The sequence below is a fragment of the Pelodiscus sinensis genome, chromosome 8 (assembly GCF_049634645.1).
Source record: "Pelodiscus sinensis isolate JC-2024 chromosome 8, ASM4963464v1, whole genome shotgun sequence".
NCBI lineage: Eukaryota > Metazoa > Chordata > Testudines > Trionychidae > Pelodiscus > Pelodiscus sinensis.
The window spans coordinates 42,623,532-42,649,417 of NC_134718.1; the positions used below are offsets into that span (position 1 = coordinate 42,623,532).

General features: G+C 44.6%; 1 protein-coding gene across 2 annotated transcripts; it reads right to left on the bottom strand.

The window, feature by feature from the left end:
• Window positions 1-1,876: 1,876 nt before the first annotated feature.
• Window positions 1,877-7,873, bottom strand: HHEX (hematopoietically expressed homeobox). Of its 2 annotated transcripts, none has more exons than XM_006113175.4 (4): window positions 7,338-7,873; window positions 5,371-5,549; window positions 4,909-4,959; window positions 1,877-3,128 (listed from the first exon to the last, which is right to left on the bottom strand). In XM_006113175.4, the coding sequence occupies exons 1-4, from the start codon at window positions 7,723-7,725 to the stop codon at window positions 2,895-2,897; spliced, it is 852 nt and encodes a 283-aa protein (XP_006113237.3). In that variant the 5' UTR covers window positions 7,726-7,873; the 3' UTR covers window positions 1,877-2,894. The 2 variants fall into 2 exon arrangements, with proteins under 2 accessions (XP_006113237.3, XP_075791281.1); XM_075935166.1 differs by lacking the exon at window positions 7,338-7,873 and adding an exon at window positions 5,915-6,048.
• Between the last annotated feature and the right edge of the window lie 18,013 nt (window positions 7,874-25,886).

Below are 25,886 nucleotides of genomic sequence, written 5' to 3' on the forward strand. Positions count from 1 at the left end.
GCCTACAGCAGCCCCGTTACTCGGAACCCAAATTACTTATGGGAAAGGCTTTTTGTTTTCAAAGGTAATTTCCTCTCTGGTTCACACAGCTGTAGAGAAAACAATCCCTGCCACTTACACTCTCACACATGTCCTCCCCACGGAAAACGTGCCTGGTTCCAGCCCCGGCTCGGAGAGTGCTGTGGGGCTGCCAAGGAAAAGAATGTTTCCTGGGCAGCCTCCGTCTCATCACAGAAGGGAGGGCAGCTGCCAGGAGCCGTGTCAGCTCATGTAGGAACACGGCTCAAGCGTGAACCAAAGGGAACTGGGAAGTCCCAGGAGCCGAGATGGACACAACAGGCTTTTTGAAACCAGGGGGAAGCCGCACTGGGCTGTGTGGGACTCTGTTTTCAATTGCACCCGCGTGGCCTGCAGCACCCAAGGCTCCCACTGACGTGCATAGGCAGGAACTGGTCCCTCTCCCTCGGAGACCTGGGGCTGGCAGAAAGCGCAGCGCTTCAATAACTCTGAGGGCATAAGGCACTTTCCTGTCCTGGAGAAGGAGCTCTCCCCCAGGGATGGGCCTTTAGGGAAGGCTTGATAAGAGGGTAACTAGCTTCTGCCATCTTTAGTCCGGCAACTGGGAGATTTCCTAGGCCACAGGGTTGTTTGCCCGGCCAGAGTCTGGCTCACAGCTGAACCGGAAAAGACCTTCACAGAGCTGCCATTTCTTCCCCAGCTCCGGGCAGTCGCCCTGTGCCAGCTGGCTACGCTCGGAACCCTGTCTGGGGAAAACACCGTCCGGTTGGGTTCCCTGTGACACTTCACACACACCCTTCCCCGCACAAGTCCCCAGGAACCCTGCAGTGACGCTCGTTAGCAGCTAGTTTGGGGTATCCAGCTGCTCCTGGGTAGCAACCCCCCTTTGCAAACCTGTTTGAGGAGCTGTCTCTCGGGGCCCCGTTTCCACCACTCCCTTTGGAGCCCCCTGCTTCAGGGCACTGGCTGAGGAGAAACCCTGGCCCCGAGGCTCTCACAGACTTCTGTCTGTGGGGCAGGGTAGACGTGGCTCCCTCCCCTTCCCTCCTCCCCCCCCCCCCAGGCTCGGGATTGATTTGAGAGAATCGGAGCAAGTCCGCGGGGGCGTTTAGGGGGCAACACGCTGCAGAATGCTGCACGAAGGCAGAGGCTGGGTTAGTATATTACAGTGTCCGTTATCATTATTGTCCTTAGCTTAATCCTCTACCATCCCCGTTTCCCCGGCAGATCCCTGACTTCCGCTCCCCTTTATTCCCTGGGGCTCCCCTTCCCACGAGACTCGCCTGGTTTCGGAGAATGGCGGCTAAAATAAATAACCATTATTGACTCAGGCAGGTCAACGGCAGCCAGATCCAGGCAGCGCCAGTGAAATCAATACCTTCCCCAGCCAGCCACAAAGGTTTTCATTTTTAATCCACCCAACGTCCACTTTGATTTAAGTTTCCCTTTTTCTTCCTCTCTCCAAATACTTGGATCACTTAAGAGCTCCCTGTAAAACTTTACAACAGGATTGACACACTTCAAAACTTCCCCTTTGCTATCTGGCTAACAGAGGGCATGGCATTCCGGTGGGCAGGGGATATTTTACAGACGGCATAAAGCTGTAGGGTGGAGCTTCAGGCAGTAATAGAAAAGCAATTCCAAATTCAACCGAGTTTGAGCATGGGGTTGCTCAGAAGCCACTAAAGCCAGGAGCTCAGTTTCATGACCCAGCTCACCAATAAACTCAGAGGGAAAGTTGCTTTTTTTTCAGTTGTCTGATAGGCTGGAAATGGGAGGGATTAAAGGCGTTTTGGAAAAAAAAGTAACAAATTCTATTGCAAACATGCAAGTTTCAAAGAAGTGACTGCCCAGTATCTCGGGTGGTCCAGAGTTCAGTTTTATTTCACAGACAAGTTCTTCAACAAAAACTTAAATACCAGTTTGGGGCTTTAAAAAACAAACATATGTACAGAATATGAACAATGTGAGGTATAAAACAGCAAGACTTCTAAAGCAAAGGAATATATACAGAGACAGGTATGTATACAACAGGTATTAATTTCCCACTGCTAATGTATGCCTACCTTACCATCCAGCAGCTGATGTCAGTTTTTCTCCAGTAGTAGGACCCTATCACTTGTCACATTTTCTTGTGAATCAGATGGAGTAAATTATAAATCAGGCGAAACCAGCTTGATAGATTTTAATCAAAAGTATTTCTATCAACAGAATCAGACAGATTTCAAGGCAACATCTCCATGGGCCCCAGAATCAAAAGGATATATATACTGTGTGTAATATAAAGATAACAATCTGCTTTTACAAATGGCCATAGCATAAATAGAATAATGTCTTGAAGAAAAGCACCATGTGTGTCATGAGAGGGAAGGTATAAGGCACTTTATGGGAATTATCAAATCCCTCTCCATTTTATTAAATATATTCCTTTATGAGGAAAAGAGACTTAAAAACAGTCTCTTTTTTCAAGCTAAAAAGTTGTATATACAAAGGTCTGAGACCTGCAGTTGACACTGATTGACTTCCAGTTGAAATAAATTGGAGTTCTGCCTGACTGCAAAGAGAGCTGGGTCAGACCCAAGTCAGTAAAGACAGGAAGTAGTATTATTATATTCCAGTTAAAACATTAATCAATGTACAACTATATCTTACAAATTAAATACAAAATGAGGACCTGTTCCTTTATCCAAAATAAAGATTTTCCCATGAATCAACTATCTGCACAAAATGGTTTGGCTTTAGATTTACAAAACTAGTTTATGGGGTTGTCTTCAACAAATAAATGGTGAAAGTTTTCTTCTGTAGCAAAACATTCTTTACAAGCCAGTTCCTATTAAAGTGCAAGCTGAGTTAGGGTCCCTTCTAAGTGTGGAGCATTAGTGGGTAGAATTATAATACCCTTTATCACCTTCAATGTCCACTTCTTGATCGGAATCATCTGAGATTTCCGACTCCACATCCTCCTGAGAGACTGGGGAAGGAGTATACTGAGACCCATCGAGAGAGACTTCTTTATTCTTCTGCTCTGGGGTCAGGCAGCTCTCTTGCCTTTTATCACAGTGGCTGTCCACACTTTCAGTTTCTTCTTTTTTGCTGCCTTGAGGGTTCTCCTAAAAATAATCAGTAAACAACCAGCTCGGTTGACACCAAAATACAGCTAACACAAACAAAACATTCATGAGGTAGGGCAATGTTGTGAGGGAAATTGATTTTTGTGTGTTTGTGGGGAGGGAGGGTCCTCTACGCCTGTAATGCTGAGGCATTTTCAGGCGGTGTAGGCCATTGCAATTCAATACACTGGTCTGCTTGTTAAATTCTTCTGAAACGCCTGTGTACAGCTGTGAGCACTTCTGGCCTACTGAGCAGGTGGGCGTAAAGGACCATAAAGGAAGGAACTATGCTGGCACCAAAATGAGAAGGGACAGGACAGGTAAGAGGCCTCACAAATGTAAGGATCCGTATGGACTTGTTTCTGCTCCCATTATAATCACTAGCAATTTTGTCATGGGCTCAGTGACACCAGGCTCCTAAGCAATATAATCATTGCGAATAGCAAGAACCTTGACCTAGAATCATTTTGAAAGTGATTTTGTTCCCAGAAAAGAAAATGTTTCTTTAAAATGCACAAACTAACCAGCTGCTTTTTTCCAGACCTGATCTTCCTTTCACGGAAACCAATGACAAAACTGCCTTTGGCTTCAATGAGCTTTACAAGGTCATTGTAAAGAAATGAGAAAGGGATACATTAAAAAGGCCAATTTCAAAATGATTTAGGAGGCATGAATCTTTCTGGAGCAAAGAGAAAGCTTAGGTTGAAATCTATCCCGATACATCCCTGTGAGGCAGCAGAGGAAGGGACCTGACCAACTAAAGAGGAGGTAATGACTTAAAATGTCCCAGATTCAGCAATATCTGAAGATATTTTAGAGTAGGAGTCAATCCACTGCATGTTTCTCAAGGAAAATTACTTCCTTGAAAGTAAGTATTTCTATTGCATAAGTACAGCTCTGCATTAAGCAGGAATTGCTAATAAAAGTAGAGGCAGGAAAAGAGGACCCTGAAAAATGTTCATATAGTTAACACGGTCAGCAACTACATACTACAGTTAATCCTTATTTTTCATTAGCACATATTTCCCCAGAATTACTGATGAAAAACAAAACAAATCTTCACTTTGTGTTTATTGGAGGATTAAACTGAACACGATGTTGGTATTTTTCATCTTTTTCATCTCTACACAATTTTAAAGCTCTTTATCAGACATATCAATGGTAGCTTAATAAATACTGCAGGATCAGTCTCCTTTTATTTATAAATAACAATTTAATAACATGTTTACAATTTATTTGGGGGGAGGGGAAGTATTTTAACTTCCAGTCTAATATGCTCTAGGTGACTGCCCCAAAAATAAATGAACTAACAAGACACTTGTTTTTTTCTTAGGATTCAAAACAAGCAGACTTTTGTACATTTATTTGACAACATCAATATAAATCTGTCTGTACTAGTTATAAATATGTAATTAAAAGGACAAGCAAATATTCTCGGAAAGTCAACTGCCTAAGCAATTTACTGACAATTAGTTATCTTCTCTGCGTTAATTAGATAAACAACATATGGGTTTACAAAACAATTAGTGTGGAGTTTTAATAGGCAGTGTGTGAAAACCCAGGCATAATTGATATAGGAACTACATTAGGAGCTTTTAACATTAGTGCTGCCTGAGCAAGCCATCCTGGATTCCAGCATGACTATTTGCCTTTTTAATCAAGGTGAAGAGGTTAAACAGCCTTTCAAATGACTTTTGCATACAAGCGGGAATTGGCGATCACGTTTTACGATAAGATGATTAAAATACTTATTTATATAGAAACAGAAACGTCCAGATACCTGCTTTAGGCGCCTCCATTTAGCTCTGCGATTCTGAAACCACGTTTTGACCTAAAACAACAGAAAATAGGTATAAAGATTGTCCCACCTTCGGTATATTCCAGGCTCAGCTTAAAACAAAGTCCATTTGTTCGAGCAGAAAAAGAGGGGGGGGGGGGAAGAAGCAGCAAAAAAGCAGGCTATTCAGCCAGTCCAGTGTAAACTCGCAGAAGGTAGACACTCCGGATTGCAACCAGGGCGATAGAGCGCCAAATTTACGCCAAGAAGACGGCGGAACCCACCGGGATTCACACGTCTGGGGAGCGCTGGTTGGGGGGCACCCTGCTCCCACGTCAGTTAAGGGGAGCTGTGGCCGTGGCTCTCACAAAAGCAGGACGAGGCCCATGCGCAGCCTGTGGGGCCTAGGCATGGCAGCCCCATACTATCATTCCCACGTGCCGGGGGAGATTTGCTCGGCCTCACCTGCCTCTCGCTGAGCTGGAGCATCTTGGCCAGGCGCTTTCTTTCCGGCGGCGAGAGATACTTTTGGGTCTCGAACTTCTTCTCCAGCTCAATGGTCTGGTCATTGGAGAAGCGCACTTGCCCCCCTTTCCGCTTGTGCAGCGGCCGCTGGATGAAGGGACTCCAGAGCAGGGGCTTCCCTGCAAGAGAGGCACAAGCCCTGCGTGTCAGTGTCAGGCCGGGAGCGGGAGCTGATGCCCACCGGGCCGCGCTGAGCGCAGACTGGCTTTGCACTCGAGTGCAGCCCTGGCCAGCCAGGGGACTGCAAGTGCTGGGCGCAGTGCGGCTCGGAGGCGCTTTGCAGTCCTGCCCTTTCAGCCCCAGTTTGCCCTTTCGCCTCTGATTTTTTTTCATCAGTCAGAGCAGGGGAGACCAGTTAAAGGGCTATGGCAACATTTCCGTCAATGTGTTTCCTGTTGGTCTATCTCGCAAAGAAAAGAGAGAGAGAGAGAAAAAAAACTTTGCTTCCTTCTGCTCTTTCACTGTAAGGACCCAAAGAAACTACCCTGAGTTCTCGGTGCAAACGTTGCCCGCATGCTGTACTGAAGTGTTCAGGACCTGGAGTCTGTCAGTGGTTTGTGCTAGGAAGCTCTGTCATCATGTGTGCTTCACCCTCCCCACGTCCTGGCAGCATTTCTGTGGGGATACCTAACCTGGGATCTCTTGGTTTAGCTGTGTTTTGTAGAACCACATCGATCACACCCACTAAGCTGAGGCTAACTACCAAACACCAGTAGGTGAGTTGTCTGAGACCCCCAAGGCGCGTAGGCAATTGGGGTTTAATTACCTTAACATGAGCAATCGAAATTTAGCTCTTGGGTCTGATGGCTGTATGCAGTGTCTACGACAGGAGGTGCAGCAATTCACACTTAATTACATCAAACTCAGTTAAACAAGCTGCAGTGGCCCTGAGTCCCGCGGCTCTCCAGTTAGAGCCCTCGAGTCACTGTTTGCCTTTCTGGCTATACCCTTTCAAATGCAGCATTGTTTTTCGAGATTTTGCTTGCGTCAGGCTTTAGTAATTCTGGTGCAAAACAGACTCAAAAAATAGGAAGCAACTGGTTATTTTAGCTGTCATAAAGTCACATCCCACACAGAGGAAATGAACAATATCAGAAAAACGGATCCCGGCTATCAGAAGTCGAGTGTTTCCTGAATTTGTCTGTATTGAGGATGTCGATAAAATAATCAGCAGTGTGCACGACTCCCGAGGAAGAGCCTGCTTCAGGCAGCCAGGAAAACACTTAACAGCTTCTGAAACCAGATTTACTCCTATCGAGAGCTCAAGATTTCCTGTATGAACGGAAAGGGTCAGCCTCCTTCACTGCACAAAGTCGGTGAGTCAGGTCCCGTTTTGCAATCCCTCCGAACAAGTGCGGCCGCTCTCCAGGCGCGGAGCCGGCTGCTGAAGGTCTCAGCCCCCCAAAGAGACTGGCTATCCCAGCCTTGCTGAGCGGGGGAGAGAAAAAGGGGCCGCCCGGGGGGGTGCAATAGCCCAGTGGCCCTGACTTTGGTCTGACTGATAGAGGGGATGCCCTGGCGATGCGGAGCTACGCGGGTGCCCGTGAAATCAGACCCAGCAGCCGAGCGTTTTAAGTCACCCGCAGGCCCAGACTCAGATCTGACCTGCGCCTTCTGAGCGCAATGAAAACTCTCCACCACAACCACACGCGACATTACTCAGGACACCCCGAGTGGAAGGAAAACAAATCTGAGTCACCGGCGGGCGCGCGCTGCGGTCTCCTTCCCAAGACGCGCGCCCCGCGCTTCTCCATTTACTGTAAATCAGACCGAGGCCAGCGAGAGTTTCAATGACTTTCAATTGCCAGCCCAGCAGCAGCAATGCAGAAGCGCCGCAGCCCTGCAGGGACCCTGCGGCCCCGGAGTGGGGGCGGCCCGGAGCGGGGAGAGGGGACGGCGCTGCTTACCCAGGGGGTCGTGCCGGAGCAGGGCGTGCGTGTAGTCGTTCACGGTCCGGGGGAAAGGATACAGGGGGCCGGCGTAGGCGCTGCCACCGTAGGACGCCGCCAGGGCGGCGGCGGGATGGTGGGAGAAGGCCGGGTGGATCGGGGTGGGCTCGTAGATGGGGGTCCGGTAGGAGGACACCAGGCTGGTGAAGGACGAGTTGGCAGACGGCAGAGTCGGCGGCGCCGGCGAGGGCAGGGGGTGCGGCGCGGGGGGCGCGGCGGCCCCCCGGCCCAGGATGTCCTCGATGTAGAAGGGTGTGGGGTGCGCGGGCTGCAGCAGCGGGGTGGGCGCGTAGAGTGGGACGCTCACCCCCAGGGCCGGGGCCGAGGCCGGGTGCTGGTACTGCATGGCTCCCTGCCCCCCGACACGCGCCCCCAGCACCCTTCCCGACGGCAGCCCCAGCCTCAGGGCTGCAGCCTGCACCGCAGCAGTGAATTTCTCCGGGCTCAGATTACTCTTCAATAGGTTTCTATTGGCGCTGGGCGGGGCCGCCCGGTCTCTGTCCCCTTCCTGCCAGTGCTGCGATAACCAATGAGCCCGTCCAGGGAGGGGAAAGCCACCCCCCTCGGCAAACACTCCCCCTGAGCCAGCTCCCCACGGCGCCAATCAACAAGCGCTGGAGCCCAGGGACCCCGGAGCCAGTGGGGAAGGAAGCGGGGCGGGATCCCTACCCAAGGGCAGCCGGGTTCCACAAAGCATCAGCCGCTGCTAGGGAAGGCGGAGCCTTCTGTGGCTATTAGGCGGGCAGGCGACCCGGGCTCTGGGTGTCCCTACCTCTTTGGCTGCCAAAAGCTGGGGCGGGGGCGGGTCATTCATTCATTACCCGGTTCTGGTCATTCCCTTTGGCGCCGTGGGGAGACTGGATGCTGGGCTAGCGGGGCCATTGGTCCCAGCCGACATGGCTGTTGTGGCCCTGCCGTCTGCTCTTGGCGGGGTACTGCTGCCCTGCGCCCACGTTCCCGGCACCAGTGACCGGCGGGCTCCCGCTCCTAGCTTTGGATGCGGGTGGCTCTGACAGACGCAGCCCCCCGCTGTTATCTACCCAGCCCTGGGCTCCCCCTGTCTCACCAGGGCAGCCCGGCCGGGCTGGGGAGGAAGTGGGTGCCGTATGTTTGCGAACACCCCTGGCAGCAAAGCGCCTGCGGGATGCCCCAGGAGCCACGGCGCTCCTGCGGCTATAGCGGCCTTCGCCCTGCAGGGGTCCGCAGTCGCCCTCTCAGGGTGGGTGTCGCTGGGACAGGGGATCGGGCCCGGGTGTAGCAGGAACAGGAGGGAAGCCCACAGCCCCCGGGCTCGCTCTAGCCTCCGGGGCCCTCAGAGCCGCGCCCTCCCGGGCCGACGGCCCACAAGCAGCTACGAGAACACAGCTCAGCCCCGGCTGGTTTGACACGTGCTGAGCATCCGAGCAAGGGGCTGCTGAAGTCGTTACAGAGACTCCTTAATCTCCTGTCTCCCGCCGCTACGATTATCAGCCCGGCTCCCGGGGCCCTAAGCGAGCTGCTGAGAGTCCCGGGCCGGGCCGGGAATTAGGCATGCGAGTAATGTTTCTTGCTGCACGCCTCGACAGACGCGCAGTCCTCGGGCACCAGGCCGCCAGCTAGCGGCCACCCGGAAAGTCAACAAAGGGGTTGGCTGGAGCCCTGCAGCTGGACTGGGCTGCAGAGGGCCAGGCGCCAGACGCACCGGATCAGAAGGGGATTTCAGGCGCTGGGACCCAACTTCCTACAGGCTATCAGCAAAGAACAAACCCAGCTGTCCGCCTAGCAGCACCTCTGCCTGCGATGGTTTTCATCTTTAACAGCGCCACCTGGATCCCCTCGGCTTCATATTTAACGCGGTACATAGTTCGTTGATCCGTCCCCAATGTGTGTATTCAAGATGTGGAGGAAAGGAATGCTCGCCGAGCTAATGACTGCTACTCCCCAACCCTCTCTAGTTAGTATGTGCTGGAAGGAATACTCTCCACACCCGCCTCCCCTATAGAAAACTGTTCACATAATGTTCTCTAATGTAATCCCTTTCTTTGGAGGTGAAATTTTTCCCGTCGAGTCACTGAGTTTTTTATTTGAATAAAACTCAGGAAATAGAGTGATTAATGCCTTTTGATACGGGAGAACTTTCGATTGATCGATTTCTCCGTGTACACTCTCTGGCTCCCACACACATTCAGTTCACAAATGGTGACATCGACACAGATGACCTCAGATGGTAAGGAATAATAACAGGTGCTATTAAAGGGGAAAAAAGGTCTCTAGCTGAAACCCACAAAGATCTTAATAAATAAGGCTCAGAACAGGAGGAAGGGGGTGTTGGTGAAATGGAAATGTATATTTTTAATAATACAGAGGTTTTCATTGTTAACAAATGCCAAACCCACCTTTAAAGTGTATGCCTGTGTCTTGTAAATTTCTAGTACACGTAAATTAAACTGACAATTTTGATTATTTTTTCTCTGTTTTAAGTCTCCCAGGAATTGCTTTTTCCATGGGATTTAGCTAATATTTTCATCTGGAACTGTTGGATTTGCAGCTTTATTTATTTAATAAACGTACAATAAACTGATGACCCGCTGCCCTTCAGAATAACGATGTGCACGATATGAAGCAACAGTACATTGGGCCCCACAATATTTTACAAGCTGTGGATTCAAAACCCTGAGAACAAGTTTAAACCGAGAAACCTCCATGTTTTGCTGTATTATTGGAAAACAAATAGAGGAAGAGATTATTCTTTTCTGACTTTTATACAAGCAATAGGCCTTGTTAAAAGGAAGTTTTAATGGCACAGTTATTACATTCCACTACCACTGCATAATCCCTAACAAGAAAAATGAAGCACTTAATTTTGCACTTCTACTACACCGCAGCTTTCAAATCCAATTGTTAGACCTTAGCATTCTCTTTTCTGTAGGTTGAAAACTATTAAACCCACATTCATGAAATGTCACATTTATTGAAGTGCATAATTTTTTTAATATCACTAGTGCAGGTTTTATAGTTGATTTTATTGTTTTTATAGCCATTCGGGGCTCTAAACCCGGGTTTTTTTCAATGTTGTCCTTATAATTTTTTTCACACAGTCAGAACTAATAAAATAGAACAGTTGTGACTTTTTAACTCAAGGGGTCTCGGAGTTTCAATATTTTCACTCTGCTGGATACTAAAACCAATAAAAATACACGAGATTTTAATTTATTTTCTGGATTAAATAAGACTTTTTCCCCTTTTCTTTTTTCTTTTGGGGCATATATTTTGTTTGTCGTTTCTGTGAAGGAGGTAACTCTTAACCTACACGCTTCTAACGAAGCATGAGATTTGTAAAAAGTATAGAATGTTATTACTAATACTGTCGCTATAAACGTACATTCTGGGCTCAGTTTACAGAGCAAGACTTTTTTTAAATAGAGGACTGTAACGGCAGTGCAGACGCTACAAGATCAATATAAGCAAAATAATCATTTGAAGCTTGTAGCATTGTTCTATGTTTTGTCTACAATTCGCATTCTGTTCTCTGAAAGAGCAGGGAGGGGAAATTACGCTCTTTGAGTCAGTCCAAGCAAAGAGAGTTCATAGTTAACAACCTTTCTTTTTAGTTCACTGCTAATGTGACTAGCCTGCTTTGAAGTGTATACTCTATATTAAACGCCAACTAGCGTGCTGGCTGATCTAAAGTTTATTTCTCTTAAGTTATGCGTCTCTCACGTGCACCATTATAAAGTCAACCTCAAAGGCACGTGGTCGACCGCAGAACTCATTATTTGATATAATAACTTTGGGGCCACGTCTTCTCACCTAATTTTTCTAAACGTGCCCTTGTCTTTGAGGAGTTCTGCATAAAAACGGGGATTGCTTGCGCCTTATTTTAAGGATACCAGCCGTTTAGACACGGCCTGGACCGTGGGACCTCAGAAGGGAGCGGGCCCAGTTCTCAAACTCCACAGCCCCTGCGTGAACTCGTCTGTTATTCATCTAGGCACCGCTCTTGGAAACCATTCAGAGAAGAACAGCGGCTGGGCAGGCGGTGTGGGATGCAGAGAAGAAGACAGGTTGTCCGCACAGTGCCTCGGGGCGCACGATGCTGAGAGCGGCTTCTCCACGAAAGCAGCGGCGTGGAGGCTGCCCACGGTGGGTGCATCTTGAACAGCTGCTGGGGCTTTTCCGCAGAGCTCGGTGCTGAAGTGAGCGCAAACGGAGCGCAGGGGGAGAAGCCCCTTGTTGCCCCCAGAAGGGGACTAGCCAGCGCCGAAGCTCACATGCTGCCCATTAGAGACGCTCTGGGTGTGGGTGCTAAGTGTTAGCAGGTGTTAGACTGGCGTAAGGGAGACCCACTGTACTGGGCAAGCTGTCCTGGCCCGGCAGACGCTCACTCAGGCGCGTTAGCGATAAGCGCCCTGAAAACACTTTCCCGGGTTTTCGGCCGAAGTTCTGTCTTTCTGCGGCTCTTGCCTGTTCGCAACGTGCCTCATTCTGGCTTTTAGCACTTACTGCGCTTTCTGTGATCTCCGCAATAGTCCTGGCCACCGTTTTCTGATCACAGTAGCACCTACAGGTCTCTCCCGAGAGAGGGCCCCGCTGTGCTAAGCTCTGGACAGCCCCTTTGTGGGCAGCATTATTTTAAGAGGGAGCTAACCTGCTCCCTCCCATACCTTCCCTGCTAGAAGCCACAAATAAACACACTGCAGCCAGCCAACACACCGCACCTGCCCTATATTGATCGCCAAGGTCTCCGTGGTCATTTGGACCTGTTCTCTCCCCTAAGGGGCTCCATCTTGCATTGTCTGAGCTGCTGGGACTCACTACTATGGACATGAGGAGGGTCCCAGTTGACACCGCCCCCCACCTGAGGCAGGATAAAGTCAAATCTATAATAGAGAACTGGGGATGGGAGGGGCAATACAGGGCAATGGGGGCATCTACACTGCAACCATAATTTGAAATAAGCTACACAATTTGAGCTATGCAAATTGGCTTGCTTATTTCCAGTCAATTTCAAAATAGCTTATTTTGAAATTTGGAACTGTCTACACAGCACTTATTTCAAAATAAATCTCTATTCCGAAATGTCACTTACATCTTGTGAAATGAGGTTTACAGGAATGTTGGAATAGCAAGCCTGTTATATTTTTAAATAATGGTTGCACTCAAAAGACATAGAATAGCTATTTTGGGATACCTCCACTATCCCAAAGTAGTGCTGCAGAGTAGATGTAGCCTCAGGGTGTACCTACACTTCACCTAAGTAGAAATAAGATACACAATTTGAGCTATGAAAATTGCGTATCTTATTTTGATGCTATTTCAAAACAGCTTATTTCATCATTTGGCGCTATCTACACAGGGCCAAATATTGAAATAAAGCACTATTCTGAAATGTCCTTTACTCCTCCTAGAATGAGGTTTACAGGGACATCAGAATAGGGCGCTTGAAATAATGGGCTTGCTGTGAAGATTCAGAATAGCTATTTCGGGATTCTCTGGTATCCCAAAATAGCATTGCGGTGTAGATGTACCCTCAGAGACCAAACAAAATGCATATTTCCCCTGCTGCGTTTTGTATCAGTCATTGGGCCTACCATTGGCTGGGATAAGGGGAGAGCTCATGAACAGGGAGAGAGCTACATTTTCCAGTTTTATGCAGGAAAAAGGGATCTTTGCTAGAAAGCAGGAAAGGGTCCAAAATGAATTTGGAATAAGTTCTCATGATATTTTTCATTCCTCGAGCATTTCTCTCAGGTGAATCCCACGGGTACAGAGTTCTTGGGTAGGATGTATTTACTTCTTTAATGGACACTCTAATACACGTTATGCAGCCAGGGGGACAAAACAGTAACAAGTCTGGAATTGTCAAGTTTCTTCCAAATCCAGGTTTGCTATTTTTAAAATTCAGCTTTCATGTTTATGCTGTGTTTCTTATACCTGGTTACTTAAGAATGGCAATACTGGGTAGACCAAAGGTCCATCTAGCCCATTATCCTGTCCTCTCACAGTGGCCAGTGCCAGGTGCCCCAGAGGGAATGAACAGAACAGGTAATCATCAAGTGATCCCTCTCCTGTCATCCATTCCTAGCTTCTCACAGAGGCTAGGAAAACCATTCTTGCCAACTCTGCAAATATTCACTGATGGTCCTACCCTCCATGAACTTATTTAGCTCTTTATTGGACCATGTTAACTCATTTAGGAGTAAGTTATATAAGTTGTATATCAATAGGAGCATTGAAACCCAAGCCGTGGTAGGTTAACATCTCTCTCTCTATATAAAAAATGTACCTGCGGGATGACATCATCACATTACTCAGAGTGACATCATCACATTACTCTGAGTGACCCCACCCCCCCAGCCTCAGCAGAGTCAGAAGGGGAAGCAGTGCCCATCACTCGGGGTTCCCCCCAGCCCTTCCTCAGGGGGCACCCTGGGTTCTGCACTGTCCCCCAGGTACCCTGCAGGAGGGCCAGGAGGTGGTGACAGCAGTGGCAGCCGCCTCCAGTCCCACATCTACTTCCGGGTCTGTGCCCCTGACACTCCACAACACAGTGGGGAGCAGCCACCTGCCTTGGGCCAGAAGCTTGGACTGCCACCTGCCTTGCCTACCTGGCACTCCAGCCTCATGCCCCCTCTCCTCCGTTAAGATTAGAGTGCCAGAGCCGGCTTCCTGCAGGGTCGGGGGGAGGAGAAAGACCTGAGGCTCTCAGCTAGATCCAGCTTGCGGGGAAGTGCACACACTGCTGTGGGGAGGGGAGGAGCAGTGTGCACACTTCTCCACAAGCTGCACCACCTCAGGGCTTTCTCCTCCCCCGGTACCACCCCGCAAGAAGCCGGCTCTGGTGCTCTAATCTTGTGGGGAGGGATGAGGCTGGAGTGCCAGGCAGGTGGTGGCCCAAGTCTCTGGCCTAAGGCAGGCGGTGGTTCCTTGCTGAGTCATGGAGCATCAGTGGCTCAGACCCAGAACAGAAGCCAGGCTGGAGGTGGCTTCTCCATTACAGCAGTGGGGAAAGCCTCTGGTACTTGGGAGCAGTGCATGGCACAAAAAGCTGCACCACAGCCTGCTCCTGTCCCCTCCCCAAGGCCAGATACTCTGACCCCAGTCTGCTCCTGCATCCTCCCTCCGGCCAGACACCATTCCCCCTCCCCTGGCCTCACACCCTACCCCCAGCCAGATACCCTGCCCCCAGCCTGCTCCTTCACCCTACCCTGCTCCTGCCCCCTTTCCCAGGCCAGACACCCTGCCCCCAGCCTGCTCCTGTCTCTTCCCCTCTGGCCAAACACTCTGCTCCCACTCCACTCCTGCACCCTCTCTCCTGGACAGACACCCTGCCCAATCAAGGTTCAGCCTCATCTTGCCACAGCTTCCTGTCCCCAGCCCAATCCTGGGGCAGGCCTCATGGTCCAGCCCCCATCAGGCTGCAGGAAGGGCTGGTGGCAGCCCCCTTCCTGCTGCAGCACAGGTAGGAGAAGAGGCCACAATCCAGCTGCAGCGGACAGATGGGGGATTGGTGAGCATTACAAGCAGGGGGCCCAGCCCCCAGTAACCATATAAAAACATATGTAACCGTACAGGCTAAAACTTAAGACAGACTACTCTCTAGCGCCCCCCTAGTGACTATGAGAGGTGCACATTGTGACTATGAGTCCAGATCTTCAACAATAACTCTTACACTAGTCTTTAGTAAACATCCAGTTGTATTCATGATTGTAATCTAGGTACACAATTGGTTGAAAGACTTAAGTTGAAGCGTAGTTATCAATGTTTTGCTGTCAAATTGGGAAGATAATGAGGAGGTACACACAGGGGCCTGTCCTGGTTTCACATCTATTCAATATTTTCACTACTATGTTTATAGTGGGGCAGAGTAAGCTCATACAATTTGAAGATGAGACCAAGATAGAAGGGGTTGTAAGCACTTTGGAGGATGGGATTAAAATTAAAAATTATCCTGACAAATTGGAGAATTGGTCTGAAATCAACAAGATGAAATTAAATGAAGACAAATGCAAACTGCTTCACATAGCGATGAAAAATCAAACTCACAAATACAAAATGGGAAATAGGTGGCTATGAGGTAGTATTTCAAAAAGGGATCTGGGACTTAAAATTAAAGATCATTGTTATAAAATGGTTGAAAACTTAAAGCAGTGTTAATGTTAAAATTAAAAATAAAAGTTTATAATTAAACTTCAAGTAACCCCCCTAACTCTGATCCACTATTCCCACCACACATATCCTTAACTGTGTGATAAATAGGTCTAAAAGAAGGGTAGATATTGGGGGGGGTCGATGAGTTATATCAGATTCTGCAATTTATTAGTACATTTGTGGAAGGAATATGGGGCATGTACATGAAACGCTCACTGATAAATTTATCTATGGTATTTTTAGATACCAGTCATGCTAGTATCTATGCCATCTCATTATTGTAAATGGGAGTTATAGAAGCAGATCAAAGGCACTATATGACACAACCCAATCACAATACAGTTATGTGTCATATTTGACAAGTTTGATTATGATTTGCTGCACTGAAAAATAATGAATAGATAATATGGTAGTTCCATAAAATATATATATTTAATATTACCTGATACTTCAAACATGTAACTCCCGTGTCCATGCTAACTCTCTAAACACTGTGATATATAAAAAGAACATTAGTCATGTTCTAACACATACATGTATGTTTCAGTTTTCATTAAACTTTCGAAAAAAACTTTTCCATAAAACAAATGTTTAAAAATAGTTATCTGCTACTAACAAACACCTTGTATCTGATCCCTCATATATGTGCATTAAAACTGAAGGGAATTTTGAGAACACAACAGTCATAAGGCTGGATACTTGGGAAGGCCTACTTTTAAAACATTATTACTGTTAATGTGTTTCTATCACATGGTTGCTTTTCTGTCTGTGATGTATTATTCCATCTTCTAATTTTCCTGGACTCGCAATTGTGAACTAGCACTTACAGGAATGGGAGTTTTGAGTATACATGATGGATCACAGGACCTAGCTGAAATCAGTGACATTACATCATCAGTGAATTTAGCACTTGGGGACTTTGGGAGGTAAACTTCCACCTTGTGACACCAGGAATCAGTTAGCAGCCAAAATTACCTCTTAATTGATTCCTGAAGTGTGTGTAGCTTTCCAAGGTGCTCCATAATGTCTGCAGCCATTTTATGTTTTCTCACTATTGGAAAGATCTCCAAACTCTTCCAAAAGAGGTGATCCTGCAAGCCCTGAAAATCTTCCAAGGAAGAAATAATACAGGATGGAACACTGCATTTTTCTAATACTCCAGAAACCAAACTGTGCTGCAGTCAGTGGCATTATTTGTTACAGAAAGTGATATCACACAGCATGGTAGTATTCCAGATAACTTGGCTGTTAGGTATTTTTTCTAAGATCATGACAGAACATGGTGAATGTTTGTTTAGAAAAGAACTGAAAAAATTAATTGTTATTCCAGGCAGACCAGGAAATTCCACCTGGAGACAAGATTGCTTATTATTTTCCAATGCAAGAGTTTACATTCAACTGCTTATAGTTTTGTGAGGCTTAAAACCATTCAGGCTGAAATTTTCAATGCTACAGATCTATCTCAGGCTAAATATTTTTGGACAGTTCCAACAAAAATGGTTCAGATGTTTCTCAAGAAGGCTAGGGGAAATACATTGTTCTGCCAACCTTGTACTCATCTTGCAATCATTGTATTGAGAACCTCCTTCAGTGAGAAAACTTGTGAGAGCAGAGCTCATTTGCAAAATCTACATGTTCTCTTTTTTTTCATTCTTTCCTCCTGGGGGAGCAGTCTGCAGTCAGACAAAATAGGGAGAGGCCTGCCCTGTAAACTCTACACATTCAAAGATCTGCCGAGAAAATAGAGTACAGCCACCCAAGTCCTCAGCTGTCCTTGGGACTGGTTACCACTAAGTTACCAGGCTGAAGGAACCAGACAGTTATTGGCTGACAGCCTATTAGCTGTATACTGTCTCCAGCTCTCACAAAATGGAAGCTGCAGAGGGGAGTTACTACTACTTTGAGAAGCATTACCTCCTGCCCTAGATATCATAGCAGATATTTATTAGCTTCCCAGGAGAATGCTCTGGTGGAGTGTGGCTGCTTCCTATCACCACCTTTTCTAACTCCCTACATTCTCATTATTAACTTCCATTCTGGGGCATCTTCATGAAGTCTCAGGGAGTGGGATGGGAGCATTTCTGTCCATATTAGTTCTTCTTGCTAAAGGAAAGGAAACATAGGTTCCAATATTAGAACTAAAGCTTAATCCGGCCTTTTATTTTAGATTGCCATGATCTAGGGTGTCATGAAAAGTACATAAAGTCCAAATGGTTATTATGGTGCTAGCTTCTCTCACTAAAATTCTGAAGTTAATTTATATATAGATTCACATAATTCACTGACGTTTCTGTCTGTGTAGACAGCATCAAATTTCAAAATAAGCTTTTTCAAAATTAGCTTTAAATAAGCTACACAATTTGCATAACACAAGTTGCATAGTTTATTTTAAGGGAGGGTGCTGTGTACGTGCACCTTTAAAGTGTTTTAGAATAGTCTTCTCTATTCCTCCCATGTCTTAAAATGTTTCTTATCTGACCTCTACATTTGTGAGAATATTGTAAACAATATTACAGAAAACAAAACTAATTCAGATTTTCAGGGAAAATCTATTTATGTTGTTACTTTTTATATCTTTCCTCTACTTCTCCTATCACATAAAGTGATAATAACATAGATCCTTAGTATATGGGAAACTGACAATTCCTTGATTAATTTATTTACTTTGAGAGAGTGACTGAAACATGTTAACATTTCTATTTTTATGTAAAGGCTATATTCATAAAAATTATACCCCACAATACTTATAAATTCCCAAAGCTAGATTCTTCTTTGCCCCACGCCTTGCAGAAAGCAATGGAGAATCTGGCCCTCAAATTACAGGAATGACAACATACTTCTTTTAATATAGTGTAATCAATATGCAAAATACTATGTATTTCAAAGTGGCATGTGTTTAACAGTGCAGTTGGTTTTGAAGTACACAAAGATATGAACTGAAAATGTAACTCATGTTTGATAATCTTATGGTATTAGCTTAACATCAATTCCTAGCTAGGTTTATTTTTATTTTGGGTTGATATGAATATACAATAGCTGTTAATCATCAAATACAGAAGATTAAAATAACAATCGAGTTCAACAATGGAGTCACAAGGGCCGTGTCCAGACTCAGGGGTTTTTTCGGGAAAAGTAGCCTTTTCCCGAAAAAACTTCCCCTGCGTCCAGACTCAAGCTGCGTTCTTTCGAAATTATTTCGAAAGAACGCGGCTTTTCTTTCGATGGCGGTAAACCTCAATTTACGAGGAAGAATGCCTTCTTTTGAAAGTCCCTCTTTCGAAAGAAGGCGTTCTTCAATGTAAAGAGGCCGTCTTCGAAAGAGAGCATCCAGACTCGCTGGGTGCTCTCTTTCGAAAAAGCGGATTTCTCTTTCGAAAGATCCGCCTGCAGTCTAGACGCGATCTTTTGAAAGAGGCTCTTTTGAAAGATGCTTTCGAAAGAGCCTCTTTCGAAAGAAGCCTGCAGTCTAGACATAGCCAAGGGGAATTAGATATTAGTCCTTGTGTGAAAAACATAGAGTTAGAGTAGACATAAGGCTCAGATCCACAAAAATATTTAGGCTTCTAACCTGGGCCTAAAAGGCTAATTAAGGCTTCAGGAACAAATGCTTAAAGCATGTCTACACAGCAGGGCTTAACGCGAAATAAGCTACGCAAATTGAGCTACATCAATTGCGTAGCTTATTTCAAAATAGCTTATTTCAAAATTGGGAGCATCTACACAGTACTCATTTCGAAACAGAGAACTCTTCCTCCGATTTTCCTTACTCCTCATAAGCTTGACAGTATTTTGACATTATTTCGAAATAACTGCCTGCTGTGTAGATGAGGACTAAGTTATTTTGAAATTACTCTACTTATTTTGAAATAATGTTGCTGTGTAGACGTACCTTTAGGGACAAATTCAGAAATGGAGTAAAAGGCTGAAGTTCCATTAATGTCAATAGTTTCCTCAGGCAAAGAGGGTTTTACTTGTGTCAGAACTGAAGATTGGGCCATGTTTTGAAATATCTTGTAAGATAAAATTTTATATGATTGAAGTAAAGAAAGTTTTTCCTTCAGATCAATACTACTTCTGTCTCCGCTGCCCACAACCCCAGCCCCTCTAATGGATGAGAACTGCACTTCAGGCCCTACTCTATGAACAGGCCCTACTGTATGAACCCCATTAACATCATTAATAGCACTCCACAGGAGAAATACCAAGTTACCGAATGAAGGGTCATTTTTGTATTTGATATTTTTGTATTTGCATGTTTTGAACAACAAATACATACCTTGAAAACAATGCTATTGAAGACCAGTCACTGGAAGAAATTTTTCCTTTACAAAGTCAAAAGATGTCCTTTTAAATGAATGAGTTTAAGGAAAAGACAGTATAACCCAGATGCTATCATTAAAGAGAACATGGTATTTTTTCAAATGCTTTATTTGCAGATTAGTCAACAAAGAGCTTCAACTTTGTACACTATTAGAATTTTTTATTATGAGTGACAAGAGAAAGGAAGAGAGGTATTATTTTAGGCTTTGTCTACACAAAAGAGTTGTGCAATTTTAACTAGAAGGTACCAGTAAATCAATGCAACCCCCTTAATATGAATGTTCTATATCAGTATGTCACCTTTTACCAGCATAAATGTCTCCACATTATGGGGTGCACTAGTTATAGTTGTTTTGCTAAACAAAACAAAAAACACATACCCATCATCAAAACAGTTATACCAGTATAAAACTGATGAGTAGTCCAGGTCTTAGATACAACAAATCAAAATTCATCCCTAGAGCTTTGGTTCTGGATCAGATTTGGCCAAAAGCTCAGAAGACAGCTTCCTATTCTCTACCATTCAGCACTGTCTCTCTCAGGATTAACTCATCCCAGAACTGGGAATTGAAATTTGGTGAGAAGACATAATGAGTTTTCAGTATTGCAGAATCCAAACCCAAATCTAGATTTCATCTTGAACCCAAATTGTGAGCTCAATTCTAAACACAATCCAGATCCTGCTTCACACATTGTTTTCTAGCTATAGTATCTGCTTTTATTTGTATAAAATATTTGTATTGAAATATTAAAGTAAAATTACTATTTAGAAGATATTTCCCTGGTATTGGTTATGCTCTCTCCAGTTTAGTACCATTAGAGAAGTCAATCAAGAGAAGTCAATCAATGTGCTGTTTACTCCTTTCATCTGAAGAAGTGGGTTGTACCCACGAAAGCTCATGATACCACCTACATGTTTTGTTGGTCTTTAAGGTTCTGCTAGACTATTCGTTGTTTTTTAAGTTTTTCCTGTTATAGACTGACTTGGCTACACCTCTGAAGTTTTTACTCCTTGCTAGATCGTTCATGGAGATGTTCAGTAAGACCGAGGCCAATTTGAATTATTTTATTATTAAGAGTTTGTCAGACTACTTGTTACTTCATTTAAAATAATGGTGGTTGCACTATTTTGTGAGCCATCAAGCTGACATGGAATGGTCAGCAAATCCCTTTCCCAGGAATGGTGCCAAATCTGTAATCAATGGATGGGTTTATTCATTGTCAGATAAACTGATACTAAGACAGACCACATTTATGCGGTTGCTTATTTTTATTTTTTTTTGCACTTGGTACAGGTACACCAGTGCAAATCCTTAGTGTACACACATTGCCCTGATGTAAACAATGACCGAGCACAGTGACCCACATTGATGCAAATCATAGTTTGCCTTGGTTCAACAGGAGCTGTTGTCTGCTTCATGATGTACAGCTATCGTGCTGATGTAGCTACACCAAAACAAAAAACACTTAGCACAGACCAGGCCTAAGCTATCTGAAAATGTTAGTTTCTGTCTGGGTTGCTGCAGTATTATATACATCCTTTCCTCCTCCCCAAGAGTACTATGCAATTTCTGAAGCTGTTGTTCTTGAAACATTACTATTCCATGTTCCAGATCTTCTCACTGATAAGTTAAATTATGGCATGGAAGAGCACTCTAGGGAGCACGATCTAATACTAGGACAGTAGTCAGAATAAAAACAAACTAGATATATAGCTAGCCACAGTGATTTTTCATTGTCACTCTACATTACAGATCAATTTAAATTTTTTTGGCAGCGTAATATGTGGATAGCCAAGTTAATGGCTGTTGTACAGTTCAAATAACTTACTTTTTAAAATGAACGTTGACTACAGTCTCTCTGAATTAGTCACTGGACAGATATCTTATATCTGATCCAGCTGGTGGCCAGAAGATGAAGTTTACAGCAAAATCAATTACTGCATGCAGTTATTTCAAGGCTGTGGGTTTGCCAGGTTGATTGGTCAAGCGGTCAGTTTGTCTTCTCTGATAGTGTAGGCTGCATCAACCTTGGTGGGGGCTGATGTCAAAAGGACCCTCTTATCTGTGTTGTAAATGGTATATCTGCTCTGGGCTTCCCTTGCTTTGCCTGCTACTGAACAAACGTATCCACGTAACTGGATGATACCATCTCATCTTGTTGACTTTGTCCTTTCATTGCTGGTTTATCAGCCTCTCTCCTAAACATCTCAACCTGCCTTAAATAAATACAAACAAAAACAAACGAAAAAATGAGCATGTGAACAAACACACTCAGAAAAGATCAAAGGATGATATTAGGGGACAGAATCCATTTCTTGGTCAGAGTGTGGGTGCCACCTGTTCCACTTTTATTCAGGTTGAGAACCCTATGTCACAAATTGTACTGCTCAGGGAAGGAAAACAGGGCCCTTGACTTTGGTGTCTTTCTTATTCCTTTTATTCTGTCAGTTTGGCTTTGATAATAAGAAAATGCATCAAATGATCTTATTTGCATTTCTATTTAAGTTTCTTTTGAAATAATCTAGATTGGTACAAAACACTATTTCTCTGTTTTGTAGGTTCTTATTATTCCTATCAGATCTAAATGCTTTATTTAATGTAGGTAAATTCATTCAGAAAGTCGTAACAAATGAGAAAGGCAAGTGCTACATTTCTCCTGTGCAAAAGAACATGGTGTGTTTTTATCTAACTTGTGTCACACTACACAAGGTGCAATACAGGTGAACAATCTGTTGTGCTGGCAAAGTTAAGAAATGGGATAAGACGCTGAAAACTCAACTTCTCAGAAGAAAGGAATGAAAAGAACAGACTAAAAAAAAATCCTGATTAAATGTTCCCAGGCAGCCAAAAGCCCCAGAGAAAAGAGTATTTCCCAGAAATCCAATGACTTTTAAGCTCCTATAGCTGCTGGAAAGGCCAGGCTACCATTATCATTGCACAAGGCGGCTTTATCAAGTGGCTAGCTCATACAATGTGATTAGCATACTTGTCCTATCATGCAGTACACCGGACACAGGATCTTTAATGCTATACACATAATTTTCTATAGACTTGTCTTCTATTAGGGTAGCCTCTGTTAGAGGAGAATCTCCATTAAATCAAGAGCAACCAGTAGCTATGGATGCAGAGGTTCATGAGAGGTTCTTGTCTCCACCCTCTTGACCCATTTGCACATCTGCACGCACACACATTGTTAGCAAAGAGAATTGCTACCCAAAGAGAAAGATCCAGACAGTTAAGGCAGCACGGTTTTATTGCCAGATGAACATGTCTTGCAGAAACAGTATAGTCCAGTGGCACTGACCTTGGAGTTCTGTTCCAAGCTTTGCCACTGTGTGATCTTAGGCAAGTCACTTACTCTTTCTGTGCCTCAGTTTCCCTTTCCCCCTTTGTCTTTTCTACCCAGATTATAAACTCTTTAAGGGTGCATCTACACAGCAGGACTTAACTTGAAATAAGCTACGTCAATTGCATAGCTTACTTTGAAATAGCTTATTTCAAAATTGGGTGTGTCTACACTGTACTTATTCTGTAATAGAGCACTCTTCCTCCGACTTCCCTTACTCCTTCTACAATGAGGATTGCAAGTGTTGGGGTAAGAAAACCTCCAGCTTGACAGTATTTTGACATTATTTTGAAATAATTGCCTGCGGTGTAGACGCAGACTACGTTATTTCAGAATAACGCTAGTTATTTTTAAATAATGTTGCTGTGTAGACATGCCCCAAGGCAGGAGCTAGCTGTAAATTGCCCTTCATAATGCTTGGTTGAAGCCTCTAGGTGCTACCATAATACAAATAATGAAGATGATGATGAAGAAGCTGTTACCCAAGGCCATAGTCCCAAGTCAGGATATCTATGTTGAATATCTCCTTGTGCTAATTAACAAGGAAAGGATTTTAGGAATCCTATTAATAGCTAATTAGTCTTTCTCCTGAAGCTCAGTTATCAGCAGATTGGCCCTCAATTTTTCCAATGCTACTAATGCCTTTGGGTCTTTAGAATGCACTTCACTGTGCAAAGCTTTCCCTAAAATTAATCAGCTGAAACAAAACATCCAGCCCAGGCCCAGAGGCTGAAAGACTAGTCCTGGACACTGGTCAAGATAATGAGAGAATACCTTAACATAGATAATCAGCAAATCACTGAAATGAATTGATTCCACTCTGGCTGGCGTCCTTATTTCAGCCTAAAAGCTTCTGTGAAATCTGAATAAGTGGTCAGTTATCTGACTGTCTCTTTCTGTTATCTGGCTCTAATGACAGAAGTGGGGAGTGAGGGAAATGATGTCTTTGAAAAGGATCATGGCCTTTTGTTTAAAGTAAATACCAAATAAAAATAATATCTAAAGGTGTCTGGCCTGGGTTAGTCCTGAGCAGATTAAGTAAACCATTAAAGTCATCAGGCAATATGATTGTTGTAGTAGATGCTACATCTCTAGTCCCCCTACATCATAGGGAGAATCAGAAAGTGATTAGTTGTAAGGATCTAAAAATTGTAACAGTTGCTGCTAAAAGAGACAAAAAGCAATCAAGACATTTCACACCTCAGGGAGTATATTTGTTTTACAGACTTTTTAAGTGACAAAACTGCAAAGTCCAGGACATTCAAAGGAAGGGCTTGTTCTCCATCATTAACTCACTGCTGTGACCTGCACTAAGCAGGAGGGTGACACATGCTCCACTAATTAACCATCAGCTAGGCACAAGGAGATTTGTTAAGAATATAGACCCGCCATTCTGGCTTCTGACTGCCTAACTCATCTCATTGTAACTTCAGACTATGGGATGTTTAATGATAGATTTTCATGACCGTTACATTACAAATACTGAACAAAAATCCTTTGGCATGTGTTTATTTTCATCACTGTAGTCTGGGAGGCCCAGATCCTCAAAAAATATTTAGGTGCCTGACCCTTATTGAATTCAATGGGCATTATATGCCTAAATACCAAACACCAGCATTAGACTTATTTGTGACGCAGTCTGGCAACCAGTAATATGAACTCCATAATAAAATTTCTTTTCTTGGGACTAAATATGCCCATTTAAAAAAACAAAAACAACCTTTCCTCATAAGTCAGATGTTCTAAACCTTTTTCATTGTTGTTGCTCTCTTTTGGACTGTTTTGAGTTGTCCATGTCTTTCTTAAAGTGTGATGCCCAGAACCAGACAGAGCTCTCCAGACACAGGCCTTACCAATAGTGAGTGGAGTGAAACAGTTACCACCCATGCCTCACACACAAGAGTCCTGTTAATACACCCCAGAATGATATCAGCTTCTTTTTCAACTGCATAATATTGTTCATTCATATACAGGTCATGATACACCAAGGGTGGGCAATAAGCAAGTCACGGGCCATAGGCAGTTTGCCAGGGTTAGCCGCTGGTAGGCTGCCAGATGTTTTATTTACTTGCACATCCACAGGTATGGCAGCTTGCAGCTCCCATTGACCATAGTGCGTTGTTCCTGGCCAATGGGAGCTGCGGGAAGCAGTGGTACAGTCTGCGCCACCTCCCGCAGCTCCCATTGGCTGAGAACAGTGATCTGCGGCCAACAGGAGCTACGAGTGGCTATACTGTGGACGCACAGGTAAATAAAGTGTGTAGCAGCCCTCCAGGGGCTCATCCCGGTGAACTGTGTATGGCCTGCAGGACACTTATTGCTCATCCCTTTAATACATTATAACCCATAGATGTTTTCAGCAGTAATACTGCCTAGTCAGTTATTCCCCATTTTGTATTTGTGTATTTGATTTTTTCTTCCTAGGTGTAACACTTTGCACTCATCTTCACTGGATTTCATCCTGTTTATTTCAGACCAGTTCTCCAATTTGTTAAGGTCATTTTGAATTCTAATTCTCCCCAGCAACCTCTTCTAGCCTTGTATCATATGCAAATGTTATAAGCTAACATTTATTAATATAAATTTCCCATTCTTTTGTACTCACAGTATTAAAGCTTTACAAACAAAAATATGTAAAATAGGACCAGTACAACTTCCAAAAAAATCTAAAATATTTCTTCATTTTTTTCCCTTAGAGTAATTTATCCC